Source organism: Callorhinus ursinus, unplaced genomic scaffold, assembly GCF_003265705.2.
Source record: "Callorhinus ursinus isolate GAN/ISIS: 27379988/994484 unplaced genomic scaffold, GSC_fseal_2.0 scaffold23, whole genome shotgun sequence".
In the NCBI taxonomy this organism is placed as follows: domain Eukaryota; kingdom Metazoa; phylum Chordata; class Mammalia; order Carnivora; family Otariidae; genus Callorhinus; species Callorhinus ursinus.
The window spans coordinates 20,287,878-20,314,647 of NW_027397085.1; the positions used below are offsets into that span (position 1 = coordinate 20,287,878).

At 37.5% G+C, this 26,770-nt stretch overlaps 2 protein-coding genes across 3 annotated transcripts in view; one reads left to right on the forward strand and one right to left on the reverse strand.

Moving 5' to 3' along the window:
- MTREX (Mtr4 exosome RNA helicase) overlaps positions 1-21,804 on the reverse strand; it is a 113,619-nt gene extending 91,815 nt beyond the window's left edge. The window contains exons 1-5 of the mRNA XM_025892450.2: positions 21,488-21,804; positions 11,023-11,160; positions 9,647-9,713; positions 5,828-5,890; positions 4,434-4,546 (exon numbers count right to left, since the gene is read on the reverse strand). Coding sequence (XP_025748235.1) covers positions 4,434-4,546; positions 5,828-5,890; positions 9,647-9,713; positions 11,023-11,160; positions 21,488-21,621 — 515 coding nt within the window. The 5' untranslated portion in view covers positions 21,622-21,804. The remainder of the gene's footprint in view (positions 1-4,433; positions 4,547-5,827; positions 5,891-9,646; positions 9,714-11,022; positions 11,161-21,487) is intronic.
- DHX29 (DExH-box helicase 29) overlaps positions 18-26,770 on the forward strand; it is a 65,116-nt gene continuing 38,363 nt past the window's right edge. The window contains exon 1 of one of the 2 annotated variants that reach the window (XM_073905488.1): positions 18-24. In XM_073905488.1, the coding sequence (XP_073761589.1) occupies positions 18-24 (7 nt within the window). Of the gene's footprint in view, positions 25-21,909; positions 22,242-26,770 lie in introns of those variants that run through there. The other variant, XM_025892448.2, reaches the window with a different exon arrangement.

A 26,770-nucleotide genomic window follows, 5' to 3' on the forward strand; every position in this document is an offset into this window, starting at 1 on the left:
TGAAAAGTATAACTAAAATGAAGAATTCACTAGATGGGCTCAAGAGGGGATTTGAGATGACAGAACAGTGTCAGTAAATATGAGGACAGAGCAACAAAAATGATCAAATCTAAAGAAAGAAAGATACAGAAGAAAAAAATAGAGAATCTCAAGTGTCCCAGTGGAAGTTCCAAAGTGAGAAAAAAGTATCTGAAAAAATAACAAGGAAAACTTCCTAAATTTGTTTTAAAAAATATTAATCTACAGAATCATACCTAGAGACACCATCAAACTCTGAATAAAAAAGACAAATAGAAAGTCTTCAAAGCAGCAAGAAAACATTAAACATTGGGAAACATTCAAAGACCCAAATCAAAGTTTTAGAGATGAAAAATGCAATGTCTGGGGCGCCTGGGTGGCTCAATCATTAAGCGTCTGCCTTCGGCTCAGGTCATGATCCCAGGGTCCTGGGATCGAGCCCTGCATAGGGCTCCCTGCTCGGCGGGAAGCCTGCTTCTCCCTCTCTCACTCCCCCTGCTTATGTTCCCTCTCTCGCTGTGTCTCTGTCAAATAAATACAATCTTAAAAAAAAAAAAAAGAAAAATGCAATGTCTGATTTGAAATACACTGGATAAAAATAAAATCAGATTAGACATTGCAGAAAAAAGATGAATAAACTTGAGGACCTATCAAGAAAAGCTGTCCAAAGTGAGAAAGAATCAACTCCAAGAAACAATAAGAAACAGTGTAAGTGGGCTGTGAGACAAACTGAAGTGGCATGATAGAAGTGAAGTCCCCAACAAACTAGAAGGAATTATAAACATATAATTTATGTTTCAAATTAAAAATTGCTGAAAGTGAGGCGCCTGGGTGGCTCAGTCATTAACCGTCTGCCTTCGGCTCAGGTCATGGTCCCAGGGTCCTGAGATCGAGTCCCGTGCACTGGGCTCCCTGCTCAGCAGAAAGCCTGCTTCTCTCTCTCCCACTCCCCCTGCTTGTGTTCCTTCTCTCGCTGTGTCTCTCTCTGTCAAATAAGTAAATGAAATCTTAAAAAAAAAAAAAAAGCTGGAAGTATCCCAAATGTGATGAAAAACTATAATAAACACACAAATGTGAGAAGCCCAACAAACTCAAGCACAAGAAACATGAGAAGAACTATGTAAAGTCACATCATAATCAAACTGCTTCAAAACAGTGATGAGATTAAAGACAGCCAAACATCCCATCAAAGCAATATGCAAAGAAGCAGGAAAATACTGACCTATAATAAAGGGAAAAGTTAATCAAAACAGATGAAGAAGTAACCCAGGTGAAAAAAGCAGCAATAAGGAATTTAAACAGTTTGTAACAGTAATCCATACGCTCAGGAAACTAGAAGAGGGACTCCTGAGTGGCTCAGTTTGTTAAGCATCTGACTTTGGCTCAGGTCATTATCTCAGGGTCCTGGGATCAAGTCCCACATCAGGCTCCCTGACTGGTGGGGAGTCTGCCTCTCTCTCACTCTCCCACACTGGAGCTCTCGCTCTCAAATTAAGAAAATCTCAAAAAAACAAAACAAACAAACAAAAAAAAGCTAGAAGAAAGTTAAGTAGAAAGTAGAGGCAGAGGCATGGGAAATAAAAGATAAAAACCACACACACAAATGAACTTCTACCAAGGAAAACTATAGTATGAGATGAAAATGGAATGAATGGATTAATGACATAATAGACAATGCAGAAGCAAAGATTAATGAAATGAAAGATACAGCATTAGAAAAGGCCCAAAATTAAACACACAAAAATGGAACATACTACCAGTGAATCATGAGACAACTATAAGTGGCCTAATATAATCCTAATTAAGAGTCCTCAAAGAAGAGGCGCCATAGGGAGCAATGAAAAACAAACCCAAAGCACAAGAAACATGAAAAAAACTACACCAAGCCTCATAATAAACAAACTGCTTAAAACCACTGATAAAGATAAAATCTTAAAGTAGCCTTAAAGTATCTGCAGAGGAACAAGGTAAGGATGATAGGAGATTTCGTCATAAACTATACAAGTCAAAAGGTACTCTTAAGAGAATTAGAATTCTATATTAAGTGCAACTATCTTTCAAAAATTAAGACAAAGTAAAAGGTATTTTAGACATGTAAAAGTTAAAAGAATTTTTCATCAGATTTGTACTACCATAAACTGTAAAGGAGTTTCTTCAGAATCAAGTAACATATCAAAACATATCAAATTATTTCAAAAACATATCAAAAGCATTTCCCAAATATACCAAATCAAACATAACAAAATCTATGTTGCAGCTACAGCAATATTAAACAAAAATTTATACCACTAAATGCCTGTATTAGTAAAAGGTCTCAAATCAATGACTTCACTTTTCCTCCCTAAAAAACTAGAAAAAGGAAGAGCAAATGAATCCCCCAAATCCAAATCTAAATCATAAAATAGAAAACAAGAAAACAACAGAGAAAAATCAGTAAAACCAAAAACTTGTTCTTTGAGAAGATCAGTATGACTGGTAGACCTTTAACAAACTAATTAGTAAAATATAGAGAACATTACACTGATACCAAAACCAGAAAAAGACATTACAATAAAACTATAGCCCAATACCCTTCATGAACATAGATGCAAAAATTCTTAACACATTTTTAGAAAATCTAATCCAATAATATATCTACCAACAGGAACTTTTTTGGGGTTCCTAGATCCCACTGAAACATGGGTGTCTCCCCTACTCACACACCAAGCAATTCTTACTAGCAGGGTATCTTGAGAATTCAATTAAATTCTGATACTCCCCAGAGATAGCATCAGATTATACAACTTAAGGGCTCAGTTCCTCAAAGACTGCCCTTCAGCCCCCACTTCAGATGCCAGTAGCAAGCCCCAGGCCAGTTACCTGTGCTTCTGACCAACTGGCTTCAGATCGAAGGTTCCAACAACTTCCTTCTTGGTATAGAGCATTTTGCTAGAGCGGCTCACCAAACTCAGGAAACACTTAACATTTATCAGTATATTAAAGGATATAAATCAACAACCAGATGAAGAAATACATGGGGAAAGACAAAGAGCTCCCATGCCCTTCCTATCCAGGTGCACGGTCTTCTGGAAAATCTGTTCCAGGAACATCTGCACATGTTCCCCAACGTGGAAGCTCACTGACCTGAGGCCTTTTGGGTTTTTATGGAAGCTTCAATACATAGTCATGACTAAGTCATTGGCCATTGGTTGATTCAACCCCCAGGCCTCTTCCACCTATCCTCCCTAGAGGTCAGGCGAGAGGGTTGGTGGAACTAAAAGTTCCAACCCTTTTATCACATAGGTGGTTCTCCTGGCTAGATCCAAAAGTGACATCATTAACCTAACAAAAGACACCTTTATTGCTCTGTTATCACATGAAATTCCAAGGGTTTTAGAAACCATGACTCAGGAACCATGGATAAAGACCAAATAAATACATGAAATATATATCTGGTCATTCCGATGACCAAATATGTATTTCTTATCAATCACAATATTGTGGTTTATTAATAGGGTTTTATATATCACAACCTTGCAGGGTTTATCTTAGGGTGGTTTATTATTTGAAAATTAATGTCTTCATCATAGTAACAAAAAAAAGCATTTGACAAAGTACAATAGCTAAATATTCTGTATGCATATATATACACACATACACACATATATGCAAACTTGGAATAGAAGGGAACGTCCTCAAGTTGATAAAAAGCATCTATGAAACACCCACAGATAACAGCATGCTGATGAAAGACAATATCAGGAACATGGCAAAGATGTCCTCTCTCATCACTTCTATTCAACATTGTACTGGATGTTCTGACCAGTGCGATAAGGAAAGACATTAAAAGTATTTAAATTAAAAAGAAAAAAGGAAAAGTGTCTTCATTTACAGAAATCAAACAGAAAAACTTAAACTTTTAAAGGGTAATATAAGAAACAGTTGTTTTAAAATTTCATTTAAAAAGCAGGAGACCAAGAAAAGAATGGGACAGAGGAGCGTAAGACATCCAGAAAACAATTAACAAAATGGCAATAGGTACATACCTATTAGTAATTACTTTAAATGCAGACAGACTATATTCTCCAATAAAAAGAAAGAGTGGCTGAATGGATTAAAAAACACCCTCAACTACATGCTACCTAAAGAGACTCACTTCAGATGGTAAGGACACACACAGACTCAAAGTGAAGGAATGGAAAAGGATATTCCGAGCAAATGGAAACCCAAAGAAAGCTGGGGAAACCATACTTCTATCAGACAAAACAGGCTTTAAAACAAAGACTATAATAAGAGATAAAGAACAACATTACATAATAATAAAAGTGTCACTCCAACAAGAGGATGTAAGATTGTAAGCCAACAAAGGAACACCTACATATATAAAGCAAATATTAACAGACCTAAAATTTCCTTTAAATAGAAAAGCTACTCACTCAGCGCATACAGTTTTTCCTGCTGATGTATGTGCAGATACTAAAACAGACTGATTATTATCAACACACTGAATGGCTTCTCTTTGAAAAGCATCAAGAATGAATGGGTATTCCTATAAAAAGAAAATAATAATATCTGCATGAAAATTATCTAACCATATCAGAACACACTTAAAATCAAGAGATGCTACCCCCCAAAAGTATTCTGGGAGCATTTCTTTATGATTCTATTTAGGAAATATACCACCCAATAGAGAAAATTAGGAAGAGTAAAAAAACACCTTTAACTAAACAGCAAAGAAGTTAGTTCTGCTGTCTATAATCTTTTCAATTAACTTTGCTAATTGTAACACATTAGTTACAATATAGTAACATTACCATTTAACAACAACATGTTTTGAGTAAAAAAACACCTTTAACTAAACAGCAAAGAAGTTAGTTCTGCTGTCTATAATCTTTTCAACTAACTTTGCTAATTGCAACACATTAGTTACAATATAGTAACATTACCATTTATCAACAACATGTTTTGTGGTAGGCACTGTGCAACACATTTTCCATATATTATTATTACTAACCTTCACAACAACCCCTAAAATAGGTATTCTTTCCTTTCACAGATGAGAACTCTGAAGCTCTGAAAAGCAGTCTCTCACTTAAGTTCACTCAGCAGAGGCAGAGTAATACACATTTACTAGACTTTAAAGATTTCATACTTAATCCATCATTCTGCCTTCTTCATTTAAAGAAAATATGATTTGGAAAATTTCCATTAATCATTTCAGTTCTATCAGAACTTCAAAATCCATTTAATACAAGTATTAGAGTTTAAGTTTCATTAGAAGTTTGTTAAACTCCCAAAACTGTATGTATAACTTATTGTACACATGCTTTTTCTCATGTTACCAAAGGCTGATAATTTTCATTTGGTTCTTTAAAAAGGTGGAAAATCATTACTTTCATTTTTAAAAATCTCATCACATGATGCTTTTTTTTTTTTATCATGGCTGTTTACTGATTTGCTTTTTTTTTGATATGCTTCTTATATTTGACTTCAGGTGGCTTCTTCTTGGTTTATATACACTGGGAAGTATAAAAATCTCATTTGAAAGAGTTTATCTAAGGGGCTCCTGGGTGGCTCAGTCATTAAGTGTCTGCCTTTGTCTCAGATCATGATCCCAGGGTCCTGGGTTCGAGCCCCGCATCAGACTCCCTGCTCGGTAAGAAGCCTGCTTCTCCCTCTCCCACTCCCCCTGCTTGTGTTCCCTCTCTCGCTTTGTCTCTCTCTGTCAAATAAACAAAAAAACTTAAAAAAAAATAAATAAGAGTTTATCTTTAAGACTTTTAGAAAAGAGACACAGAACTGTACAAACTGTATTGTCTAGCGTACAGACCTTTGCAGCTTTTCCAACTCGAGGTTTAAGTGGTAAATAATCTTCATCTGCAGGAAGTGCAACCTGATGTTAAAAAAAAAAAATCACCAACTTACTATTTGGAGAACTGATACATTCAACACTCCATAATTGATGACAGTTTGAAAAATACAAGTGATAGTGTTCGATACAGTCTTAGACACTGTAAAATTAAATAACTTCCCTTAATAACAAGTACTAAAGCTAGAATAATCAAAAAACTGCTACCTCTATTTATCTAATGGTAATGTAATTAAAACCTTTTAAGTTTATCTTCCTGAAGAAATTGTGTTTATCAAGGTCTAGGACCTATCCTAGCTATCTTTGTATTTTCCACAGCCTGATACTAATGAAAGCTCAAAAAAGCTGAATGGACATAAAAGGGATGTTCCTATATGAAAGAAAACTATGCAGAATAAAATGATACTATTTCCTAAAACAGAAAATTAAGATCTGGAGAGCAGTTCATAATGTATCTAAATTCCCAAGAATTAAACCATTTAGTAAATAAACCCACAGGGGCAAAATAAAGTACACACAAAGATTAGAAATAATTTATAGGAACAATACTTCAATAAGCAAGTATTACATGAAATTTCCCATCTTAGAAATACTAAGAGATTGTGGGTAAATTTCCAACTTGATTATAGCTGACCCTTCAACAAGACAGGATTTGGGGCAACAACTTCCCCCAGCCCCTCTCTGCACAGTCGAAAATCCATGTGTAACTTTTGATTCCCCCCAAATTTACCTATTAGTGGCCTACGGTTAACCAGAAGCCTTACTGATGACATAGTTAACACATATATTATATATATACTGTATTCTTAAGATAAAGTAAGCTAGAGAAAAGACTATTAAGAAAATCCTAAAAGAGTATTTATAGTACTGTGTTTATAAAAAACACTTTAAAAAGGTGGAAAATCATTACTTTCATTTTTAAAAATCTCATCACATGATGCTTTTTTTTTATCATGGCTGTGTTTATAAAAAAACACATTTATAGTACTGTGTTTATAAAAAACTACCTACTTTTAAGTGGACCTGTGCAGTTCAAAATCACTGTGATTTTACAATCACACACATATATAAATATATATATAATCACATTATAATCACAGTATGTGGGTAGTATTTCAAAAAAGACTAAGTAGGGGGTGCCTGGGTGGCTCAGTTGATAAGTGTCTGCCTTTGGCTCAGGTCATGGTCCCAGGGTCCTGGGATCAAGCCCCACATCGGGCTCCCTGCTCGGAGGGGGACCTGCTTCTCCCTCCCCCACTCCCCCTGCTTGGGTTCTCTCTCTCACTGTCTCTGTCAAATAAACAAATAAAATCTTAAAAAAAAAAAAGGACCAAGTAGACCCTGATTATAATTAAGAAAAGTGAAATTCAGTAAATTATGAAATCTAATGAATAATACCCAGTATAATGAATGTGTTAGAAGAAATGTGACATTCTAAATGGAATCATAAAGGGGAGGCAAGAGTTAGAATTTGGTATTTTATCCTGCACACATTAAGAAAGAGTAACTTACCAAGTGTTTTTACTAATGAATGAATACTTCCAGGGGACAGAACAGTTTTCATTAGTCTTTCCCTTAATACTATATATTCCCCTTTATTAGGACTCTAAGAAACTTCTAAATAGTTTCCGATTCCCAGGTAGTTTGTTAGACAACTACTTATCCTAAATTTCAGGAAATGTCATGCTTTTGGATACCTCCATCTCTTACGAATATGATCAAAGTGAGTCTATCCAACAAAGCTCAACCGTGGTAAACTGACAAAATCAAATTTCTAAATCTAGAAATCTGAAGCCTAGACCCCAGATCATGGTATGATTCCCATCAAATATGATCAACTTATAGTGCTGTATCTGATGAGCTGAGTGGCTTTCTCACATCTCTCCTGGTACTTTCTATGACATGAACAAAGAACATCAGTGGGGAGCAATTAAGATTTTAACTTCTCTAAGATTTAACAGAAGAAATAACAATAGATTGTGTTGTCACATGTATGAGAATCAAAGTTTTTGTTTTTATTTTCTGAAAACAGTCTGGGTAAGACAAACATATGACAGGAAAGATACTAAGGAGTCAGAAAAATAGAAAACCAGCAAAACGATCAAGAATCAAATAAACCTACCACATAGTCACTGGTGATTTTTGCCACAGCAGTTTGGAAGAAACGGAGAAGAAATCTAATTGCGGTATATTTAAAAATGAATGGCAAGTTAGAAAGTCTAGCAGGGATTTTCCTAGCAGAGCACTCAAAAGTAACTCTGAAAAGGGACTACATCTCTTTTATCTCTTTATACTCAGTGAATAGTACAATATTCCCAGCATTCAAAAGATATATACTGAATTAAAGACTACAAAATGGGGGGGGGGAAACCACAACAACATAGTGGCTGTAAAGCAACCCAGAATAAAAGAAGCTTCTGAATATTCATATGCTGATAGGAAAGGGCAAATAGAGAAGAGATTCGACGCTAGAAATAGTCAAGGGAAAATGGAATGATCTAAGTCTTTGTGAAAGCAAGACAAGTTACAAACAAGAACACTGGCAAAACAAGCATTGCCTTTTCCTTTGAGTGGATGTGACAGGTGTTAGGCATGGCGAAGGAGGTTATAAACAGAGGACACTCCAACTTGATACCCTCCAGCCTCTAAAGGAAGTAAAAGGTAAAGTTAGCTGCAGAAAGTGAGAAGTGACAGAGGAGGGATTGCAGAGAATTGTGAAGGAAAGAAAGAACTTTTGACCTCTAAAGAGCAAATTTTGTGCCCCCTTGCCATCTTTTTAAGACCAGAGCTTTGAATAGGGTCTAACATAAGTACTGAATGAATGATCACATGGGTATTACAAATGCCAAGCTAAGTGCTATTCTAAAGGAACATAAAAGAACTTATGAAAACAAGTGCAGAAGAACAGATATTTTACTTTTTTGATTTTTTTTAAGTTTTTATTTATTTGAGAGAGAGTACAAGCTGGGGAGAAAGGCAGAGGGAGAGGGAGAAGCAGACTCCCCGCTGAGCAAGGAGCCCGATGTGGGGCTTAATCCCAGATCCCTGGGATCATGACCTGAGGCAAAGGCAGACGCTGAGCCACCCAGGCACCCCAAGAACAGGTATTTTAAAAACAAGGTTCTAAATGTCTGTCAAAAGCCATTTTTCTCAATTTGGAATTATTCTGCTCACTCAATAAAGACTTTTAATAAGACTTACCAATTTCCTGCAATAACTTCTAAGGTCATATTGTAAAGACAGAAGGCTTAGTAACTGTGTTACAGTTCCCTCATGTCCTTAATATTTATAAATTCTTACTTCTAAAGGGTTACTAAAGCTATCAGAGACTACCACCTTCTGGCGAATAATGAAATGACAACATATCATTTAACAAAAGCAAGAAATGAAAAAGCATGTGACCTGTAAAATGGCACTGTTACTTGACTTCAGGAGTACTGAACATCTACTCTGTGCCAGGTCCCTTATGCTAATTTTCTTCTATAATCTTCACAACTGCCCCATGAGGTAAATCACATTATTCCAAATTTTAAAATTAAAAAAACAATGTCAAAAAGGTTAAGAAATTAATCTAAGACTGTAAATAAAATGCTGTGTCAAGATTTGAGTTCAGTTTAGAATACAAAGCCCCAGCTCCTTCCACTGGACTATATTTCCCACAGGAACTATCATTGTTTCCAAAGCCCCTAAGACTAAACTGCTTGCTAATGATCAATACCAGACAGCTAAAAGCAAACTCCCAACAATAACACCAACTTCCTATATATTCTTTGTGCTTACCTCATGGGTACACCCTTCGACAGTTTCAACAGATTGTACCTTGACTCTGGGCATCAAGTCTGCCAAACTTAAAAAAAAAAAAAAAATTACTTAAGTTACGTTAAAAGAAATTATTTTTTTATAATTAGATAATAAGCCTCCAGTCTGCACTGTTAAGGAAAATGACACTGCCCAATTATCAGTATTGAAACTGGAAAAAAACTGCTATTAAGAATATTCAAAAAATTTTTCCAATTACTCAAATCTATGCTGAGAATTCAAAATAATAAGTTAACATCTACATTTACAAATAGAGTGCAGATGCCAAATGGATTATTCAAAGAACTGTACCAGCTTAGTTCCAGTAACTAAAAAAAAAAAAAAAAAAGCACCCCTCCAAAGCATTTCAAAACATGAAGCTGGTTATAAAAACCATTACATGATAGAGAGTACAAAATAAACTAGGTTAATAAAGACATTGCTATAATTTATAGAAGTGTTCCCTATTCTCTTCAAAATCCTAAGTTCTTATCTAGGTTCTGTTTAGACTCTGAAAAGGACAGGACTGTGGATAAACTGAAAAAAATCATACTTTGGACAAAACCCAAGGGTTACTACAATAAGCAACAATGATTTTAAGTTGCCAATATTATATTGTAACCTATTACACTAGCTTTGGAAAACGGTGCATCTGAAATATTTCAGTGACACATCTACCTCCATTAATAGTAGCTATTTGCTAGCTACAACAGCTAACTGGTTTAAAAAACTCACAGAAAGAGTAAATTCTTCAGGGTAGTGCCAAGCCAAAATATGGCATAACAAGAAGAGAGAAGCAAAGCTGTGAAGATTCATCACCGCAACAAACGGATCAACCTAAGTAAGTGGTATCAAATTCTATTTCTCTTCTAGAAGAGAAATACCAGCTATTTCAGTCACAGATATCCATGGGTCTCCCTCACTGATAGCAGTCTTGAGATTCACAGCCACTCTATTGCAACATGTAAGAATTCCTCTTAATATTCCTTCTCACTTAGACTTTCCATTGGGTCTGTTTTATTCTTTCCATTTATTCTACTCTCAGTGATCCTCTTCTTGGGAGATTAACAAATAAAGGAAATGTGGGGGTATTTTTCTTTAAAAAAAAAATCAGGCTTCAGGATTCTTTCTCAAAGTTGGGTTCTAAAATAGTAAAAGATAAATCTTTTCTATATTGTCTTCCATTTCCCTAAACTTAGACAGATATTCTATTATTTTTGTATGAATATAACTAAAAAATATTTTTCATTTCTTTAATTCAACAAATACTTTTTATAAAGTAGCAACATATAAGTAATTTTCCAGACTTCATGCAACCATCTAAGAGTTACTAACATTTATGACAATGGAAATACTACCTTAAATCTTCAGTTACTGATTCCTCCACCCTAGGCTTCTTTCCAAAAATCAGTTCATCTGTGCCCTCAAAATCTGCATCTCTCTTGGATTTTCCAGTATTAGTTGACTCTGATTGCAATTTACCATCAAAACGCTTCCTGAAACGTAAATGGTTTAGAATCAATTCTGCAGTACCAGTTCTTCCTTCCAGTGATTTTATAAATTATTCCATATATAATAGATGCCATTTATAGAAAGTCATGCAAGCAGATGTTACAAATCAAAACTGGCTAAAGCCCAGAATACCCTAATAAAACTGGACAGTACTACTGCGTATTTACCCCAAAGATACAAAGGTAGTGATCCGAAGGGGTACATGCACCCCAATGTTTATACCAGCAATGTCCACAACAGCCAAACTATGGAAAGAGCCAAGATGTCCATCAACAGATGAATGGATAAAATGGTATATATATATATATATATATATATATATATATATATATATATATATACACACAATGGAATATTATGCAGCCATCAAAAAAAACCCCCACGAAATCTTGCCATTTGCAACAACGTGGATAGAACTAGAGGGTATTATGCTAAGCGAAATAAGTCCATCAGACAAAGACAAGTATCATATGATCTCACTGATATGAGGAATTCTTAATCTCAGAAAACTGAGGGTTGCTGAAGTGGTGGAGGGTGGGAGGGATGGGGTGGCTGGGTGACAGACATTGGGGAGGGTATGTGCTATGGTGAGTGCTGTGAATTGTGTAAGACTGATGAATCACAGACCTCTGAAACAAATAATACATTATATGTTAAAAAAAAAAAAAAGAAGATAGTAGGAAGGGAAAAATGAAGGGGGGGAAACTGGAGGGAGAGATGAACCATGAGAGACTATTGACTCTGAGAAACAAACTGAGGGTTTTAGAGGGGAGGGGGGTCGGGGATGGGTTAGCCGGGTGATGGGTATTAAGGAGGGCACGTACTGAATGGAGCACTGGGTGTTATATGCAAACAATGAATCATGAAACATCACATCCAAAACTAATGATGTTATGAACAGTGACTAACATATTTAAATTTAAAAAAGAACTGAACAGTACTCTTTTGACATTTCATATTTTGTTGTAAATTTTGCTTTAAAAATATTCTACAGCTCACATTAACATAATTAACACACTTCTAAAAATTATAAATTAAAGCAATGTTAAACATTTATTTACATGAGCACCTTCAATAAAAATTTAATGCTTTCGCTTGTCCCATGATATTACTATTAAAGAGAAAAGTTTTTCTTTGTGGTTGGATTCATTGGTCAAAAGTAGTGACAATGAATGGTATTAGTGGACTAGATATCCAGACAGGAATTCAATCTGACCTACATGCTTGTTACATTAAACAATTACATGTGGATTTTAGATCTAACTATGAAAGGTGAAACAAAGCCTCTAGAAGATAAAACGAGTATTTTCATGTTTTACTAAATAGGACACAGAATTATTAACAAAAAATTAAGTCTGATAAATTGGAGTGCATTAAAACTAAGAATTTTTGTTAATCAAAAGATATCATTAAGAGAGCAAAGGGGCAAGACAGAGTAGAAGACATCTGAACCACATATAACTGACAAAAGCCATATATCTAAATAAAATACAGGGGTGGAGATTACAACTTTAAAAATAAATAAATGATAATAAAGACTTGAACAGGCATTTTACAAAAGAGGATATCCAAATGGCCAGTAAGCATATGAAAACAAGCTCAAAATAATTACTCACAGGGAAAATAAATTAGACTATACTGAATCAGTGGCTCTCAAATTTTTGAATTCTGAATTTGTTACAAGTCTTAAAAATGACGGAGGATTTCAAGGTATTTTGTTTATGTAGTTATACCTACTGGTATTTACCACATCAGATATTAAAATTGAGAATTTTTTAAATATTTACTTATTTCATTTTATTTTTTTTTTTAAGATTTTATTTACTTATTTGACAGAAGACAGACACAGCAAGAAAGGGAACACAAGCAGGGGCAGTGGGAGAGGGAGAAGCAGGCTTCCTGCTGAGCAGGGAGCCCAGTGCGGGGCTCGATCCCAGGACCCTGGGACCGTGACCTGAGCCGAAGGCAGATGCTTAACAACGGAGCCACCCAGGCACCCCTCTTTACTTATTTCATTTTAAAATAGCAATAACAAAACCATAATATTAACATAAATAACACTTGATAAAAAGTATTTTCAAAATGAGAAGAGTGGCACTGTTTTATATTTTTACAAATCTCTTTAATGTCTGTCTTAAGAGAATGCATCTGGAGTCTGCATCTCTTTCCGCATTCAACTTGAGATAGCTACCATCATGAATTTCATGAACAATGCTACGCCAAAGTCAGACACAAAGGTATATATTCTGAATGATTCCATTTACATAATATTCACAAACAGAAAAAAACTAATATGTTATCAGGATAGTCACTTTTTTGGGGGGAAAAGAAGGATGTCTGACTCTATTTTTTGTCTCAAATGGGGGTTACATCAGTATGTTCATTTTATGAAAATTCAGTTTATGGACTTTTACATTTCTCTTATGTTTTACTTAAAAAGTTTTTTTTTTTAAAGAGTAACAAATAGTAACGATCTGTATGCTTTAACAATCTTTCCATAACAAAGTTCCTTCTTTGACGCTTAGCAAAATCTGAAATTTGTAAATCCTATTACTACCAACTTAGTTGGAAAGGTGTTCACTCTTATCCCATATTTGCTGCTGACTACTTATGTGAATCTCAATTGGACAAGCCATCAATATCCTTGGGCCTCAGTAAAGTAAGACATTTGGAAGATACCTAAGATTCCTCTAGTTCTAACATTCTACTCTTCTATCCTTGAATTAGTAAGCATCAATAAAACCATCACAATTAAAACTTATTAGCAGCTGGTGACAACCCTAAAACAAAAAAATTTAGTTTGTATAACTTTGAGAAACTTAAAACCTAAATTTATAGTAGAACACTTTCCTTCAGAAGACCTCTACTATTCATTACTGCATGTTAGACTTTTAGGTCTCCAATTATTTATTTCTCTTATAGGTTGGTATGTATGTCACATGTAGAACTTGCACACTTTAAACACCTGAGTTAAACAGAAGGATGGAAATAAATTGTCATAGATAACAGGCTTACTCTTTAAGAATAAGTTTATTATTTTTCTCAAGATTTTATTTTTTAAAAGTAATCTCTACACCCAGTGGGGAGCTTGAACTTACAACCCTGTGATCAAGAGTCGCATACTCTAACGAGTGAGCCAGTCAAGTACCCAGAAGAGTAATTTTTTCATTTACTGAAACTGCATGAAAATGTTATTTCTAGACATACAGAATCCATTGCTCATATAGGATATTAAAGCAATTGGCAAACCATGAGTAAGTCTGTAGATAGATAACACTGTATCGGTGTTAATTTTCTAATTCTGATTCTTGTTCTCAGGACTGAGACATGGACCTCACTGTGGGGGAGAAGAGAGAGGCACCATTCTGCCTGCCACACTGTTGAAAACACAAAACGGTGCCTCTCCTGTGAAGAATTTGGCAAAACCTAGCAAAATGACATACATTTACCCTTTAACCTCGTAATTCCACTTGTAGGAATCTATTCCAAAGAAAAATGGCAAAATAATTTTAAAAATCAAAAAGGAAAGGGACGCCTGGGTGGCTCAATCGTTAAGTGTCTGCCTTCGGCTCAGGTCATGATCCCAAGGTCCTGGGATCGAGCCCTGCATCGGGGTCCCTGCTCAGGTGGGAAGCCTCCTTCTCCCACTCCCCCTGCTGTGTTCCCTCTCTCACTGTGTCTCTGTCAAATAAATAAAATCTTAAAAAATTAAAAAAAGACAAACATGTACAAGGCTATTTGTAATAGTGAAAAACTGAAAATAACCCAATGTCTACTAAAATACTGATGGAATAAACTACATTACATCCACATAAGGAATTACAACCATGCAGCTATAAAAAAGAGCTCTATATACTAACATGGACCTATGTCTATTTCATCATGTTAAGTGAAAAATGATGAAGAACAGTTGTTGTTTTTTTTTTAAAGGATTTTATTTATTTATTTGACAGAGAGAGACACAGCGAGAGCAGGAACACAAGCACGGGGAGTGGGAGAGGGAGAAGCAGGCTTCCCGCAGAGCAGGGAGCCCGATGAGGGGCTCCATCCCAGGACCCTGGGATCATGACCTGAGCCGAAGGCGTCGAAGGCAGACACTTAACGACTGAGCCACCCAGGCGCCCTGATGAAGAACAGTTCTTAAACGGCATCTTTTGTATAACAATGAGTGGAGAAGACAGACACAGACATGCACGTGCACATGTGCATTTTCAGAAAGAAAAATGAAAAGAAACCAAAAACTCAAGGGGAGGAAAGAACAGGGCAGAAGACACAAGGGTAAAAGCAAGAATGTACTGTTTTATACTTTTGATTTTGGAACTGTAAAATAATAATGTTTTACATAATTTCTTAAAAATTAAATTCTTACGGGTGCCTGGGTGGCTCAGTCATTAAGAGTCTGCCTTCGGCTCGGGTCATGATCCCAGGGTCCTGGGATCAAGCCCCACATCAGGCTCCCTGCTCAGCGGGGAGTCTGCTTCTCCCTCTCCCACTCCCCCGCTTGTGTTCCCTCTCTGGCTCTCTCTCTCTCTGTCAAATAAATAAATAAAATCTTTAAAAAAAAAATTCAATTCTTAGCAATCCTTAAAAGCAGAAAATAAACTGAAACAAATGAACACAACAGGTATCAAATTTTTAGCATAAACATTTAGAAAAGGAACTACTAAAGAGCATTTTCACTGTCAGTGTGATGTATTTTTTTCTAAGGACAAAAAGAACCACATAGTAGAACCACTATTGAATATTCTATACTGAATGGCAATACTACTATGTATTGTTATTTTTTAACTATTATAAGAATACAAAAAGTCTAATTATGTAATTATCATTAGGTATGAAGATTTTCAGCAAAAAAAGGATACAATTATCAAAATCAAAGCCAAATAAAACCTTGTAATATTAATTATATCATCAGTCAGTATGAACTTTATTTTTTCTAATAACAGTGATTCCCCAGTTCCTTCCACTCTAAAGGCCTAAAAGCAATTAAATCCTGATGCAATGAGCACGCTAAGCACCAAATAACATTTCCCACTATAAGGAACTAGAGACCCTTTGGAGAGATCACATTCCAGGTTTGGGACTGAAAATGTATACTATGAGTCTAGAAAATCTTTTGCCAAAAAGCACAAAAGCTATCAAAGACTGACTAAGCTTGTCAAAAGAACCAGTTTAAAGAGTTCTCATTGGTAGGAGTAACAAAAAATACTAACACAAAAGATTCAAGTGTCAAAAGATGAAGGTATAAACATATATGGTTATCCATAAACTGAACACTACTCAGCAACAAAAGGAACTGGAGATACACAGCTCAACTGAGTGAATCTCCAAAGCACTGAATATAAGAAACCAGGCAAAAAAGGAATATACACTGCTGTATTCCATTTAAATTGAATTCTAGAAAATGCAAGCTGTTCTCCAGTGCCAGAAAGATCAGGAGTTGCCTGGAAGCAGGGCTGGAGAGAGGGATACACTACAAAAAGGCATTCAGCATTTTTGGGATCTTGGAAATGATATCTTGATTGTGGTGGTGATTTAGGATACTTTAAATATACCCCAATAAAGCTTAAAAAAGATAAAAAAGAGTGCAACATACCAAATCATAAAAATCCATTCAACAAGAAACTAAACACAAAATCATACACCCATGTTGGTCACCATTAGAAGTTCCTTAGGGCACACTCATTTCTCTTCAAACTGATCAAGAATCAAGCATTTTCCTCCCTTTCTTCTGTGAACCATATTTCAGGGTAAACAGCTGATAGAATGTTCTTTTTTTATACATAGATTTGAGGTAATAAATGCAGAAAGGACAAAAATAGAAAAAAAAATCACCATTTTGCTGGAGTGCCTGGGTGGCTATCATCAAGCATCTGCCTTTGGCTTAGGTCATGATCCCAGGGTCCTGGGATGGAGCCCCTAATCGGGCTCCCTGCTCAGCGGGAAGCCTGCTTCTCTCCCTCTCCCACTCCCCCTGCTTGTGTTCCTGCTCTGCTAACTCTCTGTCAAATAAATAAAGAAAATCTTTAAAAAAAAAAAATCACCATTTTGCCAACCACCACAGAAATAATGGAGCAAGGCAACAATCATGCTAAACCCATTATGTGAAAAGCTGAAGAGGGATAAGGCTCATCTATTTTAACCCACTCATCCATCTTAAAAACTACATATGTCTCATGATGTAATGCAACTGAAGTACACAGCAGCACTGTGTATTATTCCTAGCTAAACAGAACCTGAATCTAATTAACTATTATCAGCACTGATAAATATATACACATACAATGCAAACTTTACATGTAATTTTAAATTTCTAACCATATTAAAAGCATTAAAGTCAATTTTAATATATTTCATTTAATCCAATATATAAAAAATACTCTCAATTCAATATCAAGATAAAAATTAATGGGGCAGTTTGCATATTTTTACATTAAGTTTTCAAAATCTAGTGTGTATTGCACATTCAGGGCACATATCAATTCTGACTAGCTACAGTTTAAGTGTGTAACACCTACAGGGGCATAGTAGATATTACACTAAACAGTTAAGCTTTAGATATAAGGATAATTTACAGTAAATACTTAAGGATATAAGAGCTAGTTAAATAACAGCCTAAGAAAGCATATTCAGGTTATAGAGACTATAGAGGACAAAGGACCTGGCTCTTCATCTCAGCTATCCCTCCAAAAGACATCAATGGCATAAGGAAAAAAGAGGGAGACTGTTGTAGAATAAGACTTAAGGGTGTAACAACCAAAACAGTGTAGGAGCTTTGTCTGAATCCTGATTCAAATAAACCAAGTACAATAAAATACCTTTGAGACAACTGGAGAAATCTCATTCTGGACTCCATCCCAGGACTCAGGGATCATGACCTGAGCCGAAGGCAGACGCTTAATGACAGCCACCCAGGCACCCCAGCAAAATGGTGATTTTTTTTCTATTTTTGTCCTTTCTGCATTTATTACCTCAAATCTATGTATAAAAAAAGAACATTCTATCAGCTGTTTACCCTGAAATATGGTTCACAGAAGAAAGGGAGGAAAATGCTTGATTCTTGATCAGTTTGAAGAGAAATGAGTTGTGCCCTAAGGAACTTCTAATGGTGACCAACATGGGTGTATGATTATGTGTTTAGTTTCTTGATGAATGGATTTTTATGATTTGGTATGTTGCACTCCTTTGCACTCTTTTTTCTTTATCTTTTTTTAGGCTTTATTAGGGTATATTTAAAGTATCCTAGGGGCACCTGGGTGGCTCAGTTGTTAAGCGGCTGCCTTCGGCTCAGGTCATGATCTCAGGGTCCTGGGATCGAGCCCCGCATCGGGCTCAGCATCGGGCTACCTGCTCCGCGGGGAAGCCTGCTTCTCCCTCTCCCACTCCCCCTGCTTGTGTTCCCTCTCTTGCTGTCTCTCTGTCAAATAAATAAATAAAATCTTTAAAAAAAAAAAAGTCTGTAAAGTTTCCTAAATCACCACCACAATCAAGATAACATTTCCAAGATCTCCAATGATATTAAGGAAATAATGTAAATTTTCTGGGGTATAATAATGGCATGATAACCATCCTAGGAAAAAAGTCATTATCAGTAAGATGCAACCTATCCCATATTTAGGGAAAAATAACATGAGGAATAGCGTTTGATTTAAAAAAAAACGGGGGGGCGGGGAGGTGCAGGAATAGATTGGCCCTGACTTGATACTGCTGACAATGGTGTGGGTACATGGAGTTCTTTTTTTTTTTTTTAAAGATTTTATTTATTTATTTGAGAGAGAAAGAATGAGAGAGAGAGAGCACATGAGAGGGGGGAGCGTCAGAGGGAGCCTGATGCGGGACTCGATCCGGGGACTCCAGGATCATGACCTTAGCCAAAGGCAGTCGCTTAACCAACTGAGCCACCCAGGCGCCCACATGGAGTTCATACTATTCTCTCTCCATGCTCTCCCACACCCTAGCCATATATTAATAATTTTCATAATATAAAGTTTCTTAAAAGTACCCACTTGATCTAGAGTATAAAATACACAAGAAGTTTCTCTAAATTCCACGATTTGCCCCATGTTACCTAAATTGGATAGAAATCATGCATATTATGATATGAATAACAATTATTATAGTGTGATAGTTGGAATCAGGCAAATTGGATTTTTTCCTAAAACCACACCTAGCTAGAAATGTTAGTAAATAAAATCCCTTAAGTCCCTAGTGTTCTATATTTTCTTATGTATTTCCCTTCTCTAATGTTCATGTATTTCCTAGTAAAATTAAAATGTAAATTAAATTTTTGTATCCTACAAACTTTCACTTGCTTACCAATAGTACAGTACAAAGTGAATTAATTTTACCCTAGTAATTATGAAGTACAGTATTTACTAAAGTCGGAAATTACTTGTGTATTGTCTTCATCACATCACAGTTGCCCATTCAGACTACAGGAACTATTAATTATTCCTCTTTGGGGGGAAAAAAAACGCAAGAACCTGTCCTCCTTTCTCATTTTCCCTGAATTGTTGCCCCGAAACTCTCCCAACTCTTTCCAACTCAATGAGAAAGACTACTTTTCTACCTTGACTCCTACTTACCTGACACTTCACACTCCTGATTGTTCTGTTTCTCTAATCCTTGTCTTCAGTACTTGCCCAAAGGGATCTCCAACTCAAGCAGTACCAATTCAAGCAACATCCAAATGTATACTTCCAGTTTTGAGGTTTGCCCAAAACCTAATTAAAATTGCCCACTGGACACCTCCATCTGGATATACTATTGTAACTTCACTTTGTCTCAAGTCAAATTAATTTCATTTTCAAATCAAAAGCTCCTGTAAATTTCCTTACATTTTTTTCTTCCTGATATCCAAATTCAAAATCTCTCTCTTTTGACTCCCTTTCCATTGTTCTGGCCTGTTCCATTGTTAAGGCCTGTCACTTTTCTTCACATTTTACACCTTTCCTTTTCCTTCCTTCTGCCACCTCCTAACTTGAGATTCTTTTGGTTTCCTAAGCTAAAATACTTCCTTAATTTACTTTCTTACTTTTATTTTACCATCTTTCCTCTTTCAATATACTCTGACAACCACTACCAAGTTAATTTTCCTAAACTACCACTCTACTTAACCAATCAGCAAGTTAGGAAAAAAGAACACAAAAACCTTATTCACCAGGGTTTAAAAATGAAATTTAAATTAACGTGCTTGATACTCAAGATCCTTCACAGTCTAAAACCAATTTTTATTCTCAGTTTTATCTTGTTGTCCCAAGCAAACACTCCCTCTATCCCAGTTTGTTTAAAAAAAATCTGCCCACGAGTAACAAATCATTTCCTCTTGCATGTAAGGCTCCCTGAATGACACAAAGAGATCTCTTTACTGAACCTGTATAGCAATTAACTGTATACACAACTTATTTTATCTCAATCATCTACTAACTTTTAAAATATGTACCTGTTCTCTTTATCAGGACTAAAAATTCCTTGAGAGCAAAATCATGTGTAATTTAATTTACTCTCCTGGTATCTCCCCCAGTCAACATTAAATTTTGTTGATAAACAATGAACCATCTTACTTTTGTATTTAGATTCGTCTTATTTTAGTTCACGTATTAACTTTTTCTTGTTCTATTATAAACAATTCCGTACACTTTAAGGTAGTTTTATTCATCAGTCTATATATATGTTTAGGAACCGGTAAGTTTTTTAAAAATTTTCTTAGTAAACTCAACGATAACCAGCTTTTGACAATGTATTACGTGCTAAGCACCGTTACGTGGAGATAGGTGCTTTACATATATTATCTCACTTGATCCTCACAACCCCAGTAGTACGCACTCTCGCGTTCTTTATATGGGCAAAAAACGCGAAAGCATGGAGATTAGATTTCTCTCTCCTGCCGCTGTTTGCCGGTACCAAGTCAATCCAAGTCACGTTTTCTAAGCTTCTTAACACTCTACTGAACTGGTCATTAGTCTCATTTATTAAAGACTGTGCCATTGTGGTATTGCGGGGTACAAACCTAAGAAATACCTTACCTCCCGTCCCGACCCCACGGCGCACACCAGGGTAGTCAGCAACCTAGGCGTTAAGGAATTGTAGTGCCAGGAGCTCACGCTGCCTGCGGACACCGGGGAACACCAAAATCCCGATTCACCAAACCAAAAGCCTTTCTCCTCCTTCAACATTTTTCCCAAACCCCTACACTTCCCGACGCCACTCGCTGTACGCTCCAGTTGCTCATGCTCTACAAAAGAACGTTGTATTTTCTCCCCCTCGGCATTGAGGAGAGAGAAAAAAAAAACCTCCTGACATCTTCCTTACCCGCCCTTTTCCGCAGACCCCGGCGGCCCCTTCCATTTCCCCTTTTCTTTCTCCTTGTCTTTTTTAGTTCCGGGCGCGGTGGTCGAGTCGTCCTCGAACACGCTGAACAGTTCATCCCCGAAGGCGTCCGCCATCTTTCGGAGCTGGGAGACCAAATCTCCCTCCTACCCACGATGCTCTGCGAGCGCACCAACAGTGACGCCAAGGGAAGCCTCAGCTGTCGCCCTTAGGAGACAAAAGAAAATAGTCATACAACCCCATCCCTCAGAATTCTTCCCTGACTTCTTCTCTTCCGACTTTTCCTTTCCGACCACTACTGGGTGGCCAGCTTCCTGACTTAAAGAGGGAGAGTGGCGACACGGCCCGGCACGCCGCAGGCACCTAGAGGGCGGCGAGGAGGCGGAACCGTGGTGAGTCGGTCCAATTGCAAGGCTGCGGTCGCCCAGCCCCGAGAAGCCCGGATGGAGGACGCAGGGTGGCGGTGTGAGACCCGGGGAATGTGAAGAGCCCTTGGAGGCGGTGCTGCGGTGTTTCCGGGATCTGACCGGGGGCATTCTTTGCCACAGCTGCAACATGGGCGGCAAAAACAAGAAACACAAGGCGCCGGGAGCCGCGGCGGTCCGGGCCGCAGTGTCTGCTTCCAGAGCCAAATCCGCCGAGGCCGCAGCCCTTGGGGAGGCCCAAAACAAGAAGTCCGTGGCCAGGCCGCCCTCCGCCGCTGCCGTCAGCACCAAGGAGCCCCGAGTCAAGCAAGGTACGAAAGGTCCTGGGGCTCCGGGCTTTCCACCCTGAGCAGCTGCTGCTGTTCTAAGGGAGAAGCCAGCGCAACTTGGGCGGGCCCTAGGTCTCAAAAATTTGTTATCTCCCACACCTGGAGCTGCTAGTTCCCTATCTGGTGGCCTTGTTCTAGGTCAGTGTAAGCTTTTGGGGCCTCCCAAGTTATGACAGTAGCCCTGTTGCGGCCTGGCGTCTCCCACCTAACACCCCCCCCCTTCTTCTTCTTCCGAGAACAGAATAAAAATTGCATTTGCTGCCGTCTCAGCAGAGATCTGTCTTGAGCCATCACCTAAACTAGCTAGGCTGATGCAGAGGTAGGGTGTGTAGTTCTAACCTCCTGGAGCCAGACCCATTTGTACTTATTCTTCTTATCATTTTCAGCCGGGGTGTAGTGTTTTCATGTGTTATGGAAAAATCTGTAGTAAGAATTTCAGTACTAACACACCGAATATGGGTATAATCTATTGCGGAATTATCTCCGAGCTTTACCATAACCATGCTGTTTTGGCGTACTGTGCAATTTGGTTTGATAACACAAGAGATTGCTGATTCCGGCTACAGATGAGCGGGCCCCTATTACAACTGATTCCAAAAGATGAACAGGTGTACTGTTTTGTTCTGCTTAGCTTGTTTGCTTGTAGTTTTTACTGAAATATTCGTCCAACACATTTATCGTGCATATAGATACCCCTGTATCTTTCATGATGTTATGGGTGGGGTGAGCAGTATGGACACATCACCTTTCATGGACCTTGCTAATGTAATGGCGGATAGAGGCATTAAATAATCCTACGAACATTGCTTCATACTTACTAAGTGCCACAAAGAAAAGCTAAGGAAGAAAATTTAACAAGGTAACCTAATTTTTACCTGGGAGGAGGAGGGGTCATACATGGTCTCTTAGAAAAAGTGACAGTTAAACTGAGATTAGGAGGACTGATACGTGTTAACCTTGTAAAGAATGGGGGGAGTAGTATTCTTGGCAGAGTTAAGGAACTCCATGTACAAAGATCTTCAGTGAGGAAGGAGCTTGGGTCTTTGAGGCACTCCTGGAATGTAAGCGTTGCCGAAGAGAGGATGAGACTGAAGAAGTTGGCCCTTAAACTTTCACATAGAGGGTGGATATATAATTCTTTGCCCTGCAATTTATTATAACTTTTTTTTCTTGCAAAAGGGTGATTTTATTAAAGCACGGGGACGGGACCCATGGGCAGAAAGAGCTGCTGCCTACAATTTATTATAATATTTTTGACTACAAAGTTATAATGCCTATAAATACAGATACATAGAATTTCTCTTCGACTGTTATTCTATAGCACTTTACTCTCAATCAGCCTCTTTTGCATTCTTTTCCTGATATTCTTCTGAATTCTTTCAACTCTCTAATAATTTGTTCTAATCTTTGTCTTCCCATTTCTCCTGCTCCAAAATGTGACCCTCACCAAAGGTGTTAGTCTATGACAGTATAGTTCTCACTCTATAGCCGTTCTAGGAGAGTACTCCATTACTAATTCTGTCTTGTCCTTTGTACATGACTCCTCAATCTGTCCAGTCCTGGTCTCTATTCTAATCCCAAGTCAGCCATTTCTATATTTACTTGGACCTTTTGGTCCTCTTTTGCAAGCCTCTCAGATTTAACTCCACTAATACTAAACTACTCTTTTCTTCCCACACTAGCTTTTTTGATTTCCTTGTTTCTTTTTTTCCACATTCCTCTTTATCCAATGTCAATAGTTACTTTTAATGCCTTCCTTTCTTCCTCATGTGTAATCTCTTGCCCAGCTTCATTCAGTCTTGACTCATTTATCTTCTGTGTACACCATTTTCACTTTTCTTCTGTGCTGTTCACACCTGTCTAGGCACTCATGAATTCCTGGAGTACCAGCAAAGCCTTCTGATGGGTCTCCCCAACTCTGTTATTTTTCCTCCTCTAGTTTGGCCTGCATTCAAGCATCAGATTCATCTTGGACGCTGCTTTGTTCATAGCACTTCTCAGTTTCTTCCACAGCATCTTCACTGACTTTGTGATAAAGTCCGTACCATTCACCTAGCACCTGAGACCCTTTTTCCAGCCTTTTTCCTAATTCCTATATTCACCTATAGCAAATCTGGGGTATTTTCATTGTTCCAAATGCAGCTATTGACTTTCTCCTCCGGTATTCTTGCCATTTTCTCTTAATGGAATGCCACCTATCCCAAACACTGTCTTCCGAAATCCTGTAACACCCATCCCAGATGTCAACTACTTTTTGAATTCTTCTGTATCCACAGCTCATTTATCATTGTTACTTGAATCATTCTTTTTGATGTCTAGGTCTTGCCTGTTGTATGTGAGGAAATAGCCTACAAAATTTTAGGAGGTAGGAACTGTTTCATGGATATGTATTAATATACCTCAGTGTCTGTTCTGGTGCCGTGCATATAGTCATTAAAAAATATTCTTGGATAAGAGGCAAGGAGAAATTCAGAGGAATTAAGGCTAAGAAATCAAGAGAGAGAAAATGAGAGATTATCTATTAAATTTGTAGAAAATATTTTATAACTAAATATGTATACCAGTGTATATAAAAATTATCTCTGAACTTATTGTAGTTGCTAATGTAAGGGTAACTGTTCTAGTCCACTTCATCTCTTATCTTTTCAAAAGTTCAAGGCATTGTATATAGCATTACTTCTCAAAATTGTCTTCTCATCTAGAGGTAAAGAATCACTACTGCCATGAAATGCCTCTTGGCACAGTTCTCAGTATTCTTCCACTCCTGTTTTTTCATTTGATTTGTTCATCAAATAATCTTTGAATTGTTGCTATGTGCCAGGCAAGATTTTAGGCACTGGGAATACCACATGAACTGGTTGGGAGAGAGAACTAATGACTGTAAGGCTTGTATGTGTGAAAATCCTTAAAGCTAGCTGAGAGTTGAAATCCGAAGAGGCAAAGAACACTAGGGGAGTAATGTCATGAGTGAACTCATAAAAACCGTGATAAATATTTTTCAGGGTCATCCAAGTAAAACAGAAAAAGTGTTACAAAGGGCAGAAAACAGTGACTTGGTAAAGAATAAATTGGGTGGTAGAGTCTGTTTTTGCTTAAAACACAGAATGCTTGGGGTGCCCAGGTGGCTCAGTCAGTTAAGTGTCTGCCTTCGGCTCAGGTCATGAGGGTTTTGGGGTCGAGTCCCACATCAGGCTCCCTGCTCAGCGGGGAGTCTGCTTCTCCTTTTGCCCCTCATCCCACTCATGCTCTATCTCTGTGTCAAAAAAAGAACAGGGAATGCTTCTCTGAGGAAAACTTCTATGCTGAGATGGTTGGAAGCATCCAGCTCTTGGAAAATCTGGAGACAGAGTGTTTGAGGCTAAGGGGACAAGAGCAAAGGCCCTAAGATGGGAGTAAGCTTGGCATGTTACAAGAAAACAAGAAGAGTGTCGGGGGCTTGTGTTGGTATTAAATGTAGGAGAGATTTTAGCTAGTTTACATTTTTAAAGGATCACATTAGTCAGGTGGTTCTGGCAGTGTGGACTTCCTCACAGACGCTGACTACTCAAGTTGTATCTGTTCATCCTCATCTATTCTCTAGATACTCTGTACTCCCTTTCAGAGCTTATTTGGATAATTAGTTGCTTAATTACCCCATGAAGACCAGGACTGGATCTTATTTTATCGCTGTTTGGATCCCTTGGCTGGTTTGGATCCCCTTGCAGTTGTATACTATTGGTCAGAAAGAAACCAGAGTATCTCAGTGCACCTGTCACCAGCAGTAGCAACTCAAAGTGAATGTATTAGTGATAGTGGGTCATTATAATCACTCTGTGATGTAAAATGGAATACATTTTAAAAGGAATGTGTTGTGAAAGAGTATTAGGCAATAAGAAATTGATTTTTGGCTGATGCTTTTTTATTGGTTGAGTCATCTTGAGGAAATCACTTTTTCTGTGCTTCAACTTTTTTTTTAAAGATCTTATTTATTTGACAGAGAGAGACACAGTGAGAGAGGGAACACAAGCAGGGGGAGTGGGAGAGGGAGAAGCAGGCTTCCCGCCAAGCAGGGAGCCCGATGTGGGGCTCAATCCCAGGACCCCGGGATCATGACCTGAGCTGAAGGCAGACCCTTAACGACTGAGCCACCCAGGCGCCCCTGTGCTTCAACTTTAATGTAATATTCTTGACAATAATATGTTGTGTTCTGTGAAATACAGTTTATAAATTTGAAATCCATAATACTTTTGCCTTAGAGATATAGTACACTAACATCCTTACTTCCAGTCAGATTTCCAGTAACTCTGTGTGAAAAGGAAAACCACAGTTTATGGAAAAAGGTCTTTAAGCAGCAAGGAAAATAGCTCATAAATCCTGTGCACCTTACTTGGCAAAAGAATGGGAACCATCTTTATACCATGGCCTGTTGACTTAGAATTGCATTTGAAAATAGGGTTACTAGTTTATACGGTTGAATATCTGTTTTCTTCTGGTGCCTTAAATTTTTCTTAAGTAACACATTTGAATCTGGT